This window comes from Bicyclus anynana, chromosome 13 (genome assembly GCF_947172395.1).
Source record: "Bicyclus anynana chromosome 13, ilBicAnyn1.1, whole genome shotgun sequence".
NCBI classification, from domain to species: domain Eukaryota; kingdom Metazoa; phylum Arthropoda; class Insecta; order Lepidoptera; family Nymphalidae; genus Bicyclus; species Bicyclus anynana.
In genome coordinates, this window is record NC_069095.1 from 2,021,452 (window position 1) to 2,038,934 (window position 17,483).

General features: G+C 36.7%; 1 protein-coding gene across 2 annotated transcripts in view; it reads left to right on the plus strand.

The window, feature by feature from the left end:
* The window catches only part of LOC112045443 (sodium-dependent transporter bedraggled), a 28,496-nt gene that overhangs the window by 437 nt on the left and 10,576 nt on the right, over positions 1 to 17,483 (plus strand). Inside the window, exons 1-10 of one of the 2 annotated variants that reach the window (XM_024081613.2) lie at positions 1,873 to 1,943; positions 3,574 to 4,651; positions 6,662 to 6,792; positions 7,629 to 7,910; positions 8,973 to 9,163; positions 10,659 to 10,796; positions 12,398 to 12,632; positions 15,029 to 15,246; positions 15,834 to 16,028; positions 16,736 to 16,960. In XM_024081613.2, the coding sequence (XP_023937381.2) occupies positions 1,904 to 1,943; positions 3,574 to 4,651; positions 6,662 to 6,792; positions 7,629 to 7,910; positions 8,973 to 9,163; positions 10,659 to 10,796; positions 12,398 to 12,632; positions 15,029 to 15,246; positions 15,834 to 16,028; positions 16,736 to 16,960 (2,733 nt within the window). In that variant the 5' untranslated portion in view covers positions 1,873 to 1,903. Of the gene's footprint in view, positions 1 to 1,872; positions 1,944 to 3,573; positions 4,652 to 6,661; positions 6,793 to 7,628; positions 7,911 to 8,972; positions 9,164 to 10,658; positions 10,797 to 12,397; positions 12,633 to 15,028; positions 15,247 to 15,833; positions 16,029 to 16,735; positions 16,961 to 17,483 lie in introns of those variants that run through there. The other variant, XM_052884943.1, reaches the window with a different exon arrangement.

Genomic DNA, 17,483 nt, shown 5'->3' on the forward strand with positions numbered 1-17,483 from the left:
TAAGATTATTTCTAATTACTGAAAGATGCTGTATATGATAACAATAGTACTAAAGGTTCTTGAGTACTCAGCACACTAATGTTTTTGTCAATCAAGTTTGAGTCCTGGTGACTCATTTGTTGAAAGTTTTCACATCAGTTGTCTAACTGTTAAATGAAATCTCTTTCTAATTTTTCTTTTATTATTTTAATATCTATTTTAATATAACATTTAAATTGTACAAATTTTTAACATGAACAATACAAACATCCAAATTGTAGTTGTGTAATGAAATTAAAGCAATATATTTTGTAAAATTAATTAAATAAACATAAATTAATAATGTATAAATCAGATAAAATATGAGTGATTAAAAATACTAGAAGAATTATTATTTTAAAAAGTGGACAAAAACATATTACTTACTTATTGCCAATTGGGAGTTTGAAAATCTTTAAACTGATACTAGATACCTACAACAACAGAATGATGTATAATAATAATTTAAAGCTAATTAATTTAATGTAATATAGTTTGACAAGTTTCTCATGGATTTTAGAGTTTTAAGAAGTTAAACTGATAAAAGGACTACACCAGTAAATAAGTAATAAATCATCATTCATCATTATCAACCCATATTCGGCTCACTGCTGAGCTTGAGTCTCTCTCAGAATGAGAGGGGTTACGCATTACGCTGATCTAATGTAAATTGGCAGACTTCAAACACCTAGAAAATTTAAACTAAAACGAAAATGTGAGGTATGCAGGTTTCCTTGTGATTTTCCTTCACCGTTTGAGATATGTGATATTTAATTTCTTAAAATGCACATAACTTAGGATGTGAATTATTTGTATGTATGTTTATTACTAATATTATGGTTATTTTTGTTTTACACCACCTGCTGATGTCCTTAAGTTTTCCTAAACCGAAGGTTGCCTGGAAGATATTGGTACTTAGCGATAATGGCTGCCTTTCGTATACATAACATATATAAGTGAAATAAAAACATATTATGAAGAGATGCTGATCTCTTCATAATATGTTTTTATTTCACTTGTATTTGTCTTTGTGGTGTGCAAATAAAGAATATCTATCTATCTATCTATAACTGAAAAGTTGGAGGTGCATGCCCCCACCCTCAGAATCGAAGGCAGAGGTCTTATCCACTGGCCTATCACAGCTCTTAAATATATGAGATCACCATAATTTTAATCATAATCAGCCCATTTTACATCATGAGGAAACCTGCATACCAGAGATTTTTCTTAAATCTCTGCGTGAGTGAAGTCTGCCAATCAGCGGGCCAGCGTGGTGGACTATTGGCCTAACCATTCTCATTCTGAGAGGAGACTCGAGCTCAACAGTGATTCGAATATGGGTTGATAATGATAAAGTTTGTTTGTCTGCTTGGTTGAACACGCTAATCTCAGGAAGTACTGGTCACATTTTTAAAATTATTTCAGTGTTATATAGCCCATTTATCCATGAAGGTTACAGGCTATATATAATCCCCGTATTCCTACGGGAACGGGAACTACGCGGGTGAAGCCGCGCGGCGTCAGCTAGTTAAATAATAACAAAACATTTATACTATTTCACAATTAACTATGTTTTGATTGGGTACAACAGTTTTTTTAGAACTTAGTATTATGAACAGAGTCATAAACATTAAATTATTTACAGTAATCTAATGGAAGATTTTGGGAAGGTATATAATATGTGACTCATTTGAGCTTAGTTAAACTTACTGGTGGGTTTAAATTTGCCAAAGATTCCATAAATAATTAATTGTCAAAACTGTGAATCATAAATTAATAAATAATTGAATCATACTTTAAAGTCTTATCACATTCCGGTCAGTGTAACAAGATTTGCACAGTTATTTACATCGTTAAGTTGGCTATACTCGTCAGTTCTGGGTGAATGTATATCTGGTACAAATTTTTGTACTACAGTTATTTGGGTATGTTATTTAATTTTATGTTTTTCTGATGTTATAAATTAATTTAATTTATTTCATGTTTTTGTTAATTACAACTTGAAAATTTCATTGATATCTATAATGGTAAAATTGCAATTGAGTTTTGTTGACCTTCACTAAAATACATCAAATCCAAATGAATAAATCGCTTGAAGCGATTTTAAAAATAAAATTAAAACCATACAACCTCACGAACTTTACCTCATTACAATATTACTATAGACAGTATATTTATTTAAATGTGCATTTTAAAATAGTTAGTAAATTAATAGATAAAAATTTTAATTAATTTCTGCTTTTGTTGCATTATTATCAAGTTTGATTCGACAAACCTGTATTATTACATCATGCAATTATTAAATAATAGATAAAGTGTGGGAGATAAATTTATCGAATACAGTTTTTGCTACCTCCAATTACAGATTAGATTGTATTTTAGTTAATTATTATGTTTGAAACTAGCGGACGCCCGCCATTTTGTCCTTGTGAAACTCAATATTTCACAAATTCCGAGGGAAGCGTGGATTTTTCAGCGAAAAGCAGTCTATATGTTGCTTAACAACATCCTCTATCGTCTAGTAAAAGTCCCATTAAAATTGGTTCAGCCATTCCAGAGATTAGCCCGGACAAAAAGGCAGGCCAACAAATAATTTATAAAAAAATCTTTTGTGTTTTAGTATTGTGTAACTGTAAGTACTTAAGAAAATAGTCAAATCACAAACAGACAATTTATTTTTATTTATATGCACATATTTACATAATACTAAAATCCAAATACGCTCTTTTAAAATTTTCATCAGTCTGTATGTCTGTCTATTTGTACAGACTAATCTCTAGAACGTCTTAACCAATTTTAATGGGACTTTCACTTCAAGATAGAAGAGGTTATTTGGCGACATAAATTTATTATCGGAAAATACACGATTTTGGAAAACTGTGGGTTTTGATAAACTTAATTTCACCCGGACAAAGTCGCGAGTATACGTAGTACTTAAAATATTTGGGTTGCTAACACCAAACATAATTAAGTAACATTAGTTTACTGTTATTTTACAACTGTTGTCTTGCATAATAAAAGATGTGTAATTTGTATATTAAAATTTGGTACAATACATTACACCTTTTGTTATGTAACTATGGCTTATTTTTGGGTGTTTAAAACTTCTTTGTGCCCATGCTTTCACTTGACAAAGGCCATTGTGTTTTTCAAAACATGTTGACGACAAAAAAACTTGATGCGTGAAAGATTAAAACATCTTAATGTATTATCTATGCGGCCTTTACAAATATACTGAGCAATGAGCATACAAGTATATGAATCATTTTAGCTAGCAAACATTGTGAACTGTGTAGGCTAGACTTTGCGATGTAGTGTTAAAATCTCCCTGTGTTTCATGCAAGGTACTTGGTAATTAGACTCATTAGCTCGGAGTCTGTTTACATTTGAATATTCATTGAGTTTTCATACTCCGTTCGTGATGTATAAGCTGTGGAAAATCGTGTCGCCTAAATATTGTAGGTTTTTGTTGATTTAGGAAGTCTTAATTGGTTGAGTTTACCGACTTAGTTGTATACTTAGTAGGGTATTAATAAAAAGGTTAATTTGTTGCAGGGTTTACACAGAAGCATGCAGGGTACGACTTAGGCTATGCGATAAAAATGGAGGTGGTCAATATGGAAGAGGGTAGATATGAACAAACAGACTGTCTGCCCGGGAGCAGTGCAGACAGTGATGCTTCAAGTAGCATCTTCGAAAGCAACGACAGCAGTGAGCCTATAAGTGACATAGACAAACCTTCAGACGAAGAGGATCTGAGAGAGGATCTACAAAAGAACATACCTAGTTTTTATAAGACTGATTCAAACGCATCACAATCAATCAACATCACAGATGACGAGGAGTTCCAAGCGACAGCTCTCTGTCAGTTTATGGATATATTGAACGATTTAGATGAAGTGCTAGATAAATCTTTGCTCGCGTGTCTAGATGACGGCACGAAGTCCTTCGACAGCGATGACGACGACCTCATATGTAAAATTAAAGAATGCATCGCAGGCGCAGAAGATTCAGTATCACAAAGTTCCGTAGATGACACCACGCAAGTCGTCATGGGCCCTATTGCCCAAACCTCGCAGTCGACAGAAGAGGTTGACATAACGCACAGTGATTTGTCACTGCCGAGACTAAATTTTGGACGTTCCAAAAGCTATACAGATTTGCCGAGGAGTAACAGTGATATTTCTGCCTTGTCTTTGGAACGAGCGAACACTGTTGATGACAGTTTACGGAACTCAATGAGGAGGTTGGACCCCATTGTGTTACCGGCAATCAGTACGCAAGAATCGTCGCAGGCTTCGTGCGAGCCTTTGACTTTACCTGTTATACTGTTTGTTGAGCATCATGTGAATATGCGGCCGACTAGTGCGCCTATACAGCTTCAAGTTTCGGCCGCCAATGTCAGTAGTGATGGACCGTCGGGGCCATTGATCGTGGGTCGCAGAACGCTGCTCATGAATAGAGCTTTATCGTTGCCTTCGCCTGGAGACAGTGATGTTACAGCTATCGACTGGTCGGAGCGCAACGCTTCCAGGAATGTGGCTAGAAGTGCCAGTGGTTCCAGCTCCTCCAGCGGATCTTTAATCGGCGTAGTGCCTATAACTCCCAGTGCCTTCACTACTTCTGAGGACAGGTAATTATTCTATTGAAATTGCTTTTTTATTTTATAGGTTCCTACTACTAACGTACTAATCTTTCTGTACGTGCGAACATCACATCGCCAAAGATTTATCACAATCAGATGAATGGAATTTAATCTATGTGTCATTTGTCATTTTCTGAAAATATGTATTCTGTGTAAAGAATCGTATACATCGTTTAAACATAGTATTTTTGTAATAAATTATGGACCCCAATATTCCTCATATTAGCAATGGTTTGTTGGCTATCATACAATACAGAATCTCATAGCAAACTGAAGTCCCACAAAAAAGGTTTATATATGTTATGAGATGGGCTTGCAGAAAATTGCTTACAAGGCCAGAGACAATGATAAATATTTGCTTGTTATCATTGTAATAAAAATTCATTTCAATTGGAAACAATTTACAGTAAGTAAATATAGTATGAATACATTTGTACACAGCTTCCGGGCTCAGTTTATTTTAATTCTTCTGCTATAAATGATAAGCGACGCATACATTACAATTGAGTTACATAAACTAATAAACTCGTAATAATGGTAGTGTGGTACTTAATAGTTTGTAAACATTTTGTTACCAAATAGCACAAAAACGATTAAACAGATTGTAACATTTTTGGCAAAAACATTGATACATTATTGATAAAAAACCACTCACGAAGTAGTTTATAATTAAAATTAATTGTTTGGTTACTTAAAAACGATTTGTAATTTCATAGTCATACTAGCGAATGCCTGCAACTCCGTTCGCATGAATTTCTGCTTTTTACAAATCCCGAACCCTGGATTTTTCCGGGATAAAAAGTTGCTTGTGTTCTGTTCTGCAATGCTTACCGAATTTCATTAAAATCATTTTGGTTGTTTAGCCGTGAAAAGATAACAGACAGACATTCTTATTTTCGCATTTATAATCTTAATGCGAAAGATCACTCATCACGAAATTTTGAAAACCATTTGAATTACAAAGATGAAATTTAGTAGAGATACCTCCTTATCTCTATCTATCCCTGTAAATGTTTATAATTAGTAGACGTCCGTTATGAACGGATTTTGCAAGAGGGCCGGATTAAGGAGGTCGAAGTCGGACGAAGTTGCGAACGTCCGCTAATATTAAGGTGCCGATAGACTTGACCATTCACTTGTAATGAGCATTCGTGCGATTCGTGCATCACAGACAATTACGAGGACATTTTAGCGAGCATTCTATCGATCGTTCTGGCGAGCGTACTAACGAGCAGATTTGCTTGGAATGGAAACATGGAATAGAGCGTCCGCTAGAATTCTCAAGATCAGAGGCGTCTCTAGCTCACGTAGCGCCCGGGTGCAACGATCACCCTAGCGCCTTGTAGTACCTAAGCATGCTAAGCACTGTTAATATGTTCAAACAGCACTTTAAGTTACCACAAACTGTCTGTATAGCAAACAAACACCTTGTAAGTAGTTATCTATTTGCCTCTGCTACAACGAGACACATTTATAAGGAAGAGCTCTAGATTCCATGCAAAATGTACGTATGCATACACCCGGGCGCCCCTGAGATCGCGGCGCCCGGGTGCAACGCACCATAAGTAAAGACGCCTCTGCAGGATGTTCGTAGCAATATTTGACTCTATACTTGGCTCGGCTCGGCAAATATTAAAACGGCGAATGCTCGATGTTCTGTTACAAGTGAATGCTCAAGTCTATCAGCACATTTAGTATAAAGGTATTGATAAAACGTTTACGTTAAGTGACGTATTTGAACAACTGAAACGTGCCAAAGATGGTTTTCCTAATTTTGTTGGGGTGATTTTTCTTGGAAAGATGAACCAAGATAATTCTCTTACAATAACACAAGTAGTACAGTGTACAGTTCGTTTCATGTAGGATGGTGCGGGTGACTGTTCGTTTCCTGTTGAAAGTTTGCCGCGATTCACGATAATAGTACGTATTATGAACGTCATACAGGCGACTGTCACCATACCCATGCTATCTGAATAATACTTTAATAACTATTTTTAGGAATGAAGAGAATGAGGTGCCTCCGTTTGGGGTGTGGCCTCACCGGTTGAGTGCCATGCTGGCGTGCCTCAGTTGTACCGTGGGAATATTCAACATCTCTAGATTTGCCATATTTAGTGTACATTTTGGAGGTAAGCTTTTCTCATTTCATTGCCAGTATCTACTGCTTGGATGCACCTCCAACTTAACGGACGGACGGAGTTTGGTCTAAAGCTCGCATAGAAAGCTGGGTATTAAAAATTGAGACGCCAACAAAAGAGGCATTATTCTTGTTTTATAACTTTTCGAGTGACCGCGGTTCACGTGACGCCTTCAAAGTTAATATTTAGGAAAAGTCGAACAGTGCGCCTTTATTCGATAACATGTTTCAGTGTTTCTTAAATAGGTCACTATTTAAAAAACTACCAATTGCTCATAGTTTTACCCTGAGTAGCCATCGGCTAACAGAGAAAAATGATTTCATTGTAAAAGGATTTCATTGTATTGACGGCCTCCGTAGCGCAGTGGTATGCGGAGTGGATTTACAAGACGGAGGTCCTGGGTTCGATCCCCGGCTGGGCCGATTGAGGTTTTCTTAATTGGTCCAGGTCTGGCTGGTGGGAGGCTTCGGCCGTGGCTAGTTACCACCCAGCGACAAAGACGTACCGCCTAGCGATTTAGCGTTCCGGTACGATGTCGTGTAGAAACCGAAAGGAGTGTGGATTTCATCCCACTCCTAAAAAGTTAGCCCGCTTCCATCTTAGATTGCATCATCACTTACCATCAGGTGAGATTGTAGTCAAGGGCTAACTTGTAGAGAATAAAAAACAAAAAACTTTTCAGTTGTATGCATTTTAAGTGAGGGTAAATTTTTATTTTTTAAGGCCCTTCTCATTCTGAGAGGAGATTTGTGCTCAACTGTGAGCCGTATATAGATTGCTGTTGCATGTTAATGATGCTGATGATTAATTTATGAATTCTTTTCCAGCAAGTTTCATCATTCAATTTTTCATGTTGTCCCTCATAATCGGCATACCACTATTCACATTACACCTATGCCTGGGGCAAGTTTTGGAGGCGGGTCCCGTGGACATGTGGCGCATCTCCCCCATATTCCAGGGGGTGGGGGTGTCGCTGCTGCTGACCCAAGCGGTCATAGGGATGTACAGCATCATCGGCCTGTCGTGGATATTTGTTTACTTCCGTGACTCGTTCATCAATTCTGATGATAGATATAAATGGGCGCTGCCGCATGAGTTTAGTTTTGAAGGTGAGAATTTTTTTTATCATCGTCAAGCTAATTTTTTTTTGTATAGTACCTAATAGTCGATGGTCGCTAACTATGAGTCTCAAAGAAGGCTTTGAGACACTCAGCGAGCTGTTACCCTCTAAATCCCCATTATGATAACGATATTACTTACCTACAAATATAAGGACTTTCATCACTGGCAACACACACTGTTCGAAAACAGTGTGACTTCCGAGACTTGGTCACTAACTATAAGCCTTTTAAGAAGGCTTAGTCATACAGGGGGCGATGGAACATAATCAGAAATTAAGAGATCCGCAGAAGAGCCAAAGTCACCGAACTAGCTCAACGGGGCATATAGTTCAAAGCGGATACACATTGGGATCCCAAGGTCCTGGAATGGCGACCCCGCACTAGAATGCGCAGTGTTGGTCGACCCCCACCAGGAGGACTGACGACATCAAGCCAGTCGCAAGGTTTCGCTGGATGGTGGCAGTTTAAGATCGTGATGTTTGAAAGTTCCTACAGAAGACCTATGTCCAGCAGTAGACGTCCATCGGCTGATATGATGATGATGATGATGATGATGATGATGATAAGCACTTTTAGTTTACCATTTCCCGACTTCCAGCGCATAGAATGCTGGCTATAAATGGTCCTGGGTTAGATTACCGATTGCAACAATTTATGATTGAATATTCGAAGACGAATCTAATGACACTTCAGATTATATTGAAATCCTACCAACTAGTACCTACTCGCATATAGACACTCGGAAACTTAATCATACTTTGATAGGATAATAGTAAATAAATTATGTTTAAGGGCGTTATATTTTTGTTTTCTTTATTTTTAAACATTATTTGCGATATCTTTTCAATGTGACCAATATTCCCATTCTCCTCCAACAAGTCAGGAAAGACTGTAGGAGTAGACAATAGACAACAATAGACTGTAGGAGTAGACAAAAGACAATAGACAACGGGGCCAGGATCGAACCACCACCCCTCGGTGATGAATCCAACCTCTTAACCGTTAAGCTTTTGAGGCTAATATTGCTCTAAATAGCTACATTACTTCCAGATATGAACCATAAGAATAGTACAATAAGGATCCAAGAGACACTACCACAGTATTTCCACGGGGAAGTGCTACAACGCAATTTGAATTCAAACTCGTTCGGCACAATAAAGTTTCAAGTGGCATTCAACTTGGCCGTAGTTTGGATGATCGTGTTCGTCTCACTCAGCAAGGGACTGAGGTCGTACGGCAAGGTAACATTTGCATAATTTAATTATTTATTTGTTCCTCTTACATACTTAAGGAAGAGTATTTGAAGTATAAATTAAAAGCAAAAAATACTTTTTCAAACAAGCTTTTATTTAAACGTTCTAAAAGAAGAAAATATTTCTTCTTTTAAAACTTAAATATTTTGAATTATCAACTTATAAGCTCATTATATACAATGGTATCAAAAGCTTATCGCGAGGTTTAATTACCTATCAGTACTTAATTAAAACATAAATAAATTGCAAATTGATAGTTAAAATTATTTTCTTTTTAAAGCGCTTAAATAAAAGCTTTAATACGCTCTAAAAAGAAAATATTTTTAAAAAGATTTTTTTGCTTTTAATTATTTTTTGTTTTTTAGGCTAGGTCTCTGAGTCTGTTCATATTTTCAAGTTACTCTTAGATACCATCACATACGCTCTCATTTGATACCCATATAAAATGAAAAAGTGTAGAAATGTATTAAAAATAACTATTCCGCTATCTTGTGTGGTCCGCCATATTGGATTTAAAATGACGTCATATAACATGTCGTGCATTGTCAACTTAAAGCGTACACAAAATTTCAGAACAAATTTCAAAATTGAGTTCAAAGAATCCACTGTAACATACATACATACCTACATTGCTAGTTAAATAAAAGCTTTTAATAAATAAAACCCTTTGTTCGTTTCTATTTATTTCATGAAAAGTATATATTTACCTTTTTGTTGTAGAGCTGTCATCCTTTTTATTTACAGTAAATTTGTAAAATATGTTCGTATTTCGAATAATAGTTTTTATATTTCTTAAAGAAACATTGAAAATAGTATCGTTGCAAGGTAACGTACATACGTAAATCGCTTTTCGTTCCGCCTTACATTAGTTTGCAAATGGATTGTTTGTAGTGACCTTTACGTCCGGAAACAATAATTATCTCAATCTCGTAATTGGTGTGTCGTGTTCTTTTAAATGAGTTAAACCAAAACCACAATATAACTACTTATATAACAAAAAATGTATTTATATTTGTATAATGCCTTTCATACGTAATGGTACGAATGACGTATATTTTGTACCTTATTATTAATGAAGTTAAGATTTATTTAATTGCTATGGTAGTAAAGAGACACAGACATAAAATAAACTATTTCTAGCACCCGAATATCATCTACTAGCTTCAATTATGATACTAAAGTTTGCGGAAACTAATAATTAACATGCACTGAAAATTTATCAATAAATGTTAAGATATTCTGGCATGCGTAGATACATAAATAGGACAATTTTTAATTGTTATTTATATAAATAAATATAAATAAGAATTACGAAAATGACTTTTTTTGGTCTGGTTTTGAAGATGATGTCGGCTCTAGGCGGTGTTGTCGCTTGGACTTATTCGCGAAAAGTTACAAAATAAATAAAATTTTGACTGTCCATAAAGAACTTTCGCAAAGTAATTCCTGCTTTTATTCAATATTTATATAAATTTCTTTTCAGGCTGTATACATGCTCATATTTCTACCAATTTGCGGTACCTTAGTACTTTGTACTAAGCTTCTAACCCTCATACCTTACGACGCAGTCACGAATATATTCTCCGAGACTGAGTGGGGCGAGTTTTTTATTAATAGTAATGTAAGTATCTAATTGTTATTTTTCTTATCGTAAAATACGTATGAAGTACTTAATTGGGATTCAATATAGCTCATAATCTTAAATCAACATCACTTAAAAGATATCTTCAATTGAACGTAAGTAAGAACAAAGAGTTACCAGTGACTTAGATAACTATTATCGGATTTCAAGTGATATTTTTCTATTAGAAGTACGCCTGGAAGGCCAATTCTAATGAAAATGTCCGCTGCAATATCAAAAAATACACAAAGTATATACTTTCCAAGTATTGATTAAAATAATAGACTTCAATATTTATGATCAATATTTCACTAATTGATTCATACAAAACAAAGATTGTCAGATTGTTTCAAAATAAATCAGGTTCTAAAATATTAAAAACATTCAAAAAACGTGTAACATAATTAAATTTTCATTATGAGAAGTGTAAACGTGAACGCACAAACAACAAAGATGAAACAGTCATCATCTCTCTGAAATAAGTTATAGCAGATACACTATTATTTTTACTAATTTGCTCTATTATTGGCTCAATTTCAATATACAGGGTGTCCCGTTAGTAATTAACCGACTTAACGGACAAAAAAAGAGGAGGATTTCAATTCGACGCATTTCATGTTTGTTACCGCATAACTTCGTAATTTCTTCACCAATTACAATTTTTTTTTGTGGTTTGAAAGAGTATACTTTCAGATAGGTCCCATATACTTTTCATGAAAATCGGTTTATGAAAATTAAATGCTAGGACACCCTAAAACAGAAAAATAAAATATTTTTAACAAAAAAATTCAACGGACTTCAAAAACACACAAATAAACTAAAAAGCGTAAAATAACAAAAATAAAAAAAAAACAATTATTTCAAGTAGGCTCAGTTTACAAGCACTTTTGACACGTCAGTTGACTATTTGTAAAGATTTTACCACCGGTTCGGAAGGCAGGTTCTGCTGAGAAGATACCGGCAAGAAACTCAACAGTTGCTCTTTTGAAAAAGTCATACAGTATTATAATTTACAATTGATAACAATTACTGTTTACATTTCTTATAGTTTTACTTCCTGTGTGAAGGTGGAAGTTGATCCAACGGGCTCCAAGCATCATTATCATATCATTAAGGAACTCATCAATGTTGTAGTACCCTCGACTAAGTAAATGTTTTTTAACACATTGCTTAAAGCTATGCATTGGCAGGTCCATCACAGTCTTGGGGATCTTATTATAGAAGAGTACACCCAAACCTACAAAAGATTTTTTTACTCTTTGGAGACGATATGCAGAAATAACTAACTTATGCCCGTGTCTAGTAAGACGTGGGTTTAAATCTCCTTTTCGTTTGTACAAATTAATATTTTGTCTTACATATACTATACTGTTATATATATATTGACAGGCTACTGTTAGTATACCTATTTCTTTAAACTTTTAACGAAGGGACTCGCGTGATTTTAACATCGTATGAACTACCTTCTGATCACTTTGAAGGCGGTGCCAACACATTGATGCCTTAATATATATAATAAAACCAACCAATCTTAACGAATACATAAAACAACAATCATCCAATACAAAGATTGACAAATACCTTAAATGTTGCTCTTTTAGAGTTGGGCCGCGGCTGCCCAAGAGACATTCCTAACGTGGGGTCTGCTGGGCGCGTGTGTGATGCAGCTCACGTCTCACAAGGACGTGAAGAACAAGACCAACGTAATGCTGCAGAAGGAGAGCGCCTGTATAGTGGCCTTCACCTTCGCCGTACTGTTGCTTGGCTCGTTTCTGGCTAACACGTGTGTGCAGATATTGAAGAACCATGGCTTTCATTTCGTACCTAGCAGTTTTGGTAAGTGTATTTTTTTTGCCTTAATAATGTTTGACCTTACAAAAGTGACACACTAGAAAAGCGAAGAAACTTGAGCGATATGTTACTGCTTCAAGCAATTTTAACAGGCAGATTGGATTGCCCTTCCTTATTGTCAAATTTTTCTATCAACGCCTCATCTTTTAGACCACTACTTCGACATACAGCGTTACTGAGTGTTCCTAAATGTAATACTATACAGGAAGAAATTTTTTTTAGTACGGATATTTTTATATTTTGTACATAAACAAAATTTAATGAACACGTATTTTTTCTTTTTTTTATTAACTCAAAAATAACAAAGTTATCGTTAGCTAAAGTTATTTACGTTTAAACAGAATTTGAGGGTCACCCTATCGCTGTACTAGGTAATAGGCAACTACAAAATCAGCTGGTAGGTAGGTTCGCGAGCGCCCGCGCCGAGGGCCGTTGACCTTTGTGCGTTTATTTTATTTTTGTTTGATACCTATTATTTTTATAATAATTAAAGGTCGTCACTTTTGAGCTGAGTACCGATATTCCTTTCATACTTTATTGGGCTTAGGACCATCAATAATGCCTGAAGTGCATGCGTAATAATAATAATAAAAACTACGAACTTTCGATTGAAATAATGAAATACAAATGATGATTATTATTACGCAAACTTTTGCATTAAAGGCGTATTTAAAAAATTGTAATCAGCATATTTACATTAATCAACGATATCTACTTACTAAGTTTGTTTTTGTTAATTTGAAAATTTTAATCACTGTATTTTAACAATTGTTCGAAATGAAGTCCATTCCTATCAAGGCACAACCGAGCACGTTTTAATAAAATTTTCATTTAGTTTATTTAAAACACTTGTTCCTCACATTAGGCACTGCGGGGTTCAGGATTCCTTGGGCTCGTGGCCTAGGAACACTCACTCGTACATTGTGCAAGCTGCACGAAGGCGTTCATTGCTGAGTAAATACACTCGCCCCATTTCGTAATAGTCGCGATTTGAAAATCCCGACATAGTAAATGCGCAAGCGACGGCAGATTGTCTGTCACTGGTCGCCCATCGGCAATTCGGTAGGCGTCCTCAGGGATTTTTCGATCCCCTCACCTCTGCCACCGCCGTCAGTCGAAGCCGAAGCGATATGCCTACGGCCGGTATTTCTTTGTCGGCGTCTTACAAAGTGCCGCCAGCATTTGCGCAGTTTGTTTGGTAATGTGTCCATTATTTTGTTATTTCTGAGACATAAATTGATAAAAAAAAATTACATAAAATGTATCGAACTGTTTGTAGATTTATGTTCTATTAATGATACTGAACCACGAAAAAAAATATCGGTACTAAAGTCCGAATCACCCTGTATATGCGCAAAATTCTATAGTATTACGTCTGGCACGAACATATAATAAAGTTTATTACAATTTAGATCTATTTTACCTATCTAAGACACAACAAAAAAATTAAGTAATCAAGTCACACAGAACTTTATAACTTACACACACACACACATACACACACACAAACACGATTACACACACTCACAAAATGTTGTTAAGATTTTATAGAACAATTTATCTTTTAATATTAATATACACGAAATTGTATTGTAGCTTTGTATAATATATATATTCTGTAATTTTTGTGGCTTACACTGTTACGCTATTGATTACAAATAAATATATAAAATAAAAAATAAAATAAAATGTTACTAAGATTTGGAATGAAACACCTGGTGACTCGTATGAGACTTTATTCCACTCCTTAATCCTAGTGTCAATACACACTTCCAAACGTAGGCAATTCGTTGTCCAAAATCGTAGCCGAGTTTACTATTGTTCACTTGTATCACTAGTGACACTTGATGTTATTTCGCTTCGCTCCGAAAGTTAACTGCACGTATTTATACCCGTAAAAATGATCCACACTATTCTGTGGACGCCAACGTGCGTGTTGTTCATTCCACGAAATTCGATAGTATACAACATTAAATAATCGTAAACAACTCAAATGGTAAACAACCCAATATGGGCGAGCGATTATGAACCCTATGTGTCTTAGTAATAGGGTTCTCCGTAACAATAATAAGATATTTAAGAACGAAACGAATGTGATGCTTTAGAAAGCGTTAATTTTAGCGGCCTTTACCTTCACTGTCCTGTTGCTTGGTTCATTTCAAAATCAAACTATTACAAGAACGTTTAAAACGTCGTTTCTTGCTATGTAGAAAAAATGTTTTTTTAACGATACAAAATCAGCAAAAAAAAAAATTACGTGCAGAAAAAAAAAAACACTCTGTATTTATCCTGCATAACCATAACTTTGATTGATTCAATTTGAGATCATTTAAAGTGTGGTTGGCTGCACAACCATGTATTATACAGTGTTTTTTTTTTAGAAACAATCAAATCATCACAATTCCTCTGGCCAATGTCAGAGCCTATGCCTGGCAACACTGTGTCTACCCCAGTGCGGTATATGGGGCACTACGGCAGTCTAGTGGGAGTCACCGTGTGGAAGACTGGCAACACCGTGCGAACACTCAGCGGCTGGCAACCCTTACAGCTAGCAACACAAATAGTGCCCGCGACTTTGGCCGTGTTACCAGCTAATGTGGTAAGTATACGTTTGATTGATAAATTATTTCTCAATTTAAAGCTTCTGTAGGGTTAAATCACGCTGCAACTAACAATAATCATAAGTAACTATCATCATAATTATTATTCAATTGACCATTGGACAAGAGATCTCTTGTATAGACTTCTCAACACCTTGGCGTCGAGCCACCTGCTTCTAGCGGGTCCCTGTCCCGCTTGATGTCCTCAATCCATCAGGTGGAGGGTCAACCTACAATACACTTTCTGGTGCGGAGTCGCTACTCCAGTACCTTGGGACCTCTCCATCCATCGGCTCTTCCATCTGCCCTGCCTACTACACTTCAGCTTCGCGACTCGCTGAGCTATGTCGGTACCTTTGGTTCTTCTGCAGATATCCTCATTTCTGATTCGATCACGCAGGGAAACTCCAAGCATAGCTCGCTCTATCGCTTGGTCAGTTACTTTCAGCCTTCTTAAAAACGCCATAGTTAGCAACCAAGTTTCAGATCCGTAGGGCAACACTGGCAACACACACGGTTCTAATAATACTTAGGTAACTATAGTTTCACATAAAGGATGTTACACATTAATCATGTTTGTTCCCAGTTGTCACCGGCGTGGGCGGTGATATTCTACTTCATCCTCATAATGTTCGGCATCGCGCAGCAACTGGCGATATGGCACTGCGTCATCACCGGCGTTATGGCCATCAACGCGCGCGCGCTGCGTGTGTGGGAGACCACCATCACCTTCCTCAGCTGCGTGTTCGGGCTCGCCGTGGGACTGCTGCTGTGCACTGACGTGAGTCGTGTTCTGATTCATCCTCATAATGTTCGCTATAGACTATGGATATGTTTTTTTAACGCTAAACATATAAAATAACGTAACTTTTATTTTTTGTTAACACTTATTTTTATTTTTAACAATGCTTAAAAATTACTCAATAAAAAAAAAACGAGTGCTTTAGACCACACGACTGAAGTAAAACTTCTTTCAAATATAAAAAACAAAGCGCCATCTATGAGCCTCAGTCATAACTGCTTTGCAACAGATTATTCAAATGTACTAGAAGGTATTGTTTCAAAGTTCTCTAAAAACGCCATCTACAGGTAGTTTAAAATAACAAACACCGTTTCACTATGCCTGTAGATGGCAGCATGCATCTTAAAAGCTTCGCCTGATTGCACTTTTCGTAACACATTAACCAACTTACTCGCAAAGTCAGGTGTGCGTAAAGAAGTTTTACTTCAAAAATTAACCATCGTGTTGCGGCGTTTTGAGTGTACAAGCAACAGTTGGTCAGGGCTCCGGAGAGGGGAATCTCTTCACAATATCAGATCTAACATTCAACCTGAAGATCTTTTCGCTATAAGACTATTGACGATTGATCGATACGCAGCGAGGTTAGTTCTTTCTGTCGTCCCATAGTACGCAAGCATGACGCTCTCATTGATTGACCGAGTCCATCTCATGCGAGCATTCACTACACTACTTATCTCGTGTTACAGGCGGGCATAAAAATAGTCCACTTCATAGACTACGTGTGGGTCGGCAGCTGGTGGCAGTGCGTGGTGCAAGTGGCGCTGGCCGTGGGAGTGTTCGTGGTGCGCGGCCGCCCCTACTCGCCCGACGCGGTGGTGGCGGCGCTGTACTCCGCGCGCAGCCGGCTGTCCGCCACCCTCGCCGCGCTGCTGAGCTTCACGTGGACTGTGGTGCTGCCGGTGCTGCTGTGTGTGAGTACTGGTGTGCTGCTGCTGCTGCTGCTGCTGCTGGCGGAGTGTTCGTGGTGCGCGGCCGCCCCTTGCGTGCAAGATGGATTCACCTTGCTCAGACCAATTATTGTATAGGACCTGCCTCGTTAGACGTTACTTTTCTGTCAAAGTATATGATCAACGATCTAATGCGATTATAAAAACTGTCTCTATAGAATCGATGTTAAATAGTTGTAATCGTGTTCGTCGGTTAAAGAGCTCCGTTAAAATACCTTTTTGTGTAGTTGAGTTGTTTAAAAAACGGGCTAAAACTTCTAGTTTAGTATAAGATATATACAAAATCCAAGCTCGTTTTCCTCAGAAAATGACAGACAATTTTGTTCGTGACTATAAGTGCGATACAGGTCCTTCTATAATTGGTCTGAGACTGAGTTACCTTGGCAAGACGAAGCCTTAGGTGTCACTTTTGATAGCAGAATTTGCTGCACTACAAAAGGCTAGAGAAAGAGTCCTTCATGTAATTAGTCGTCTTTGTTGCATAACT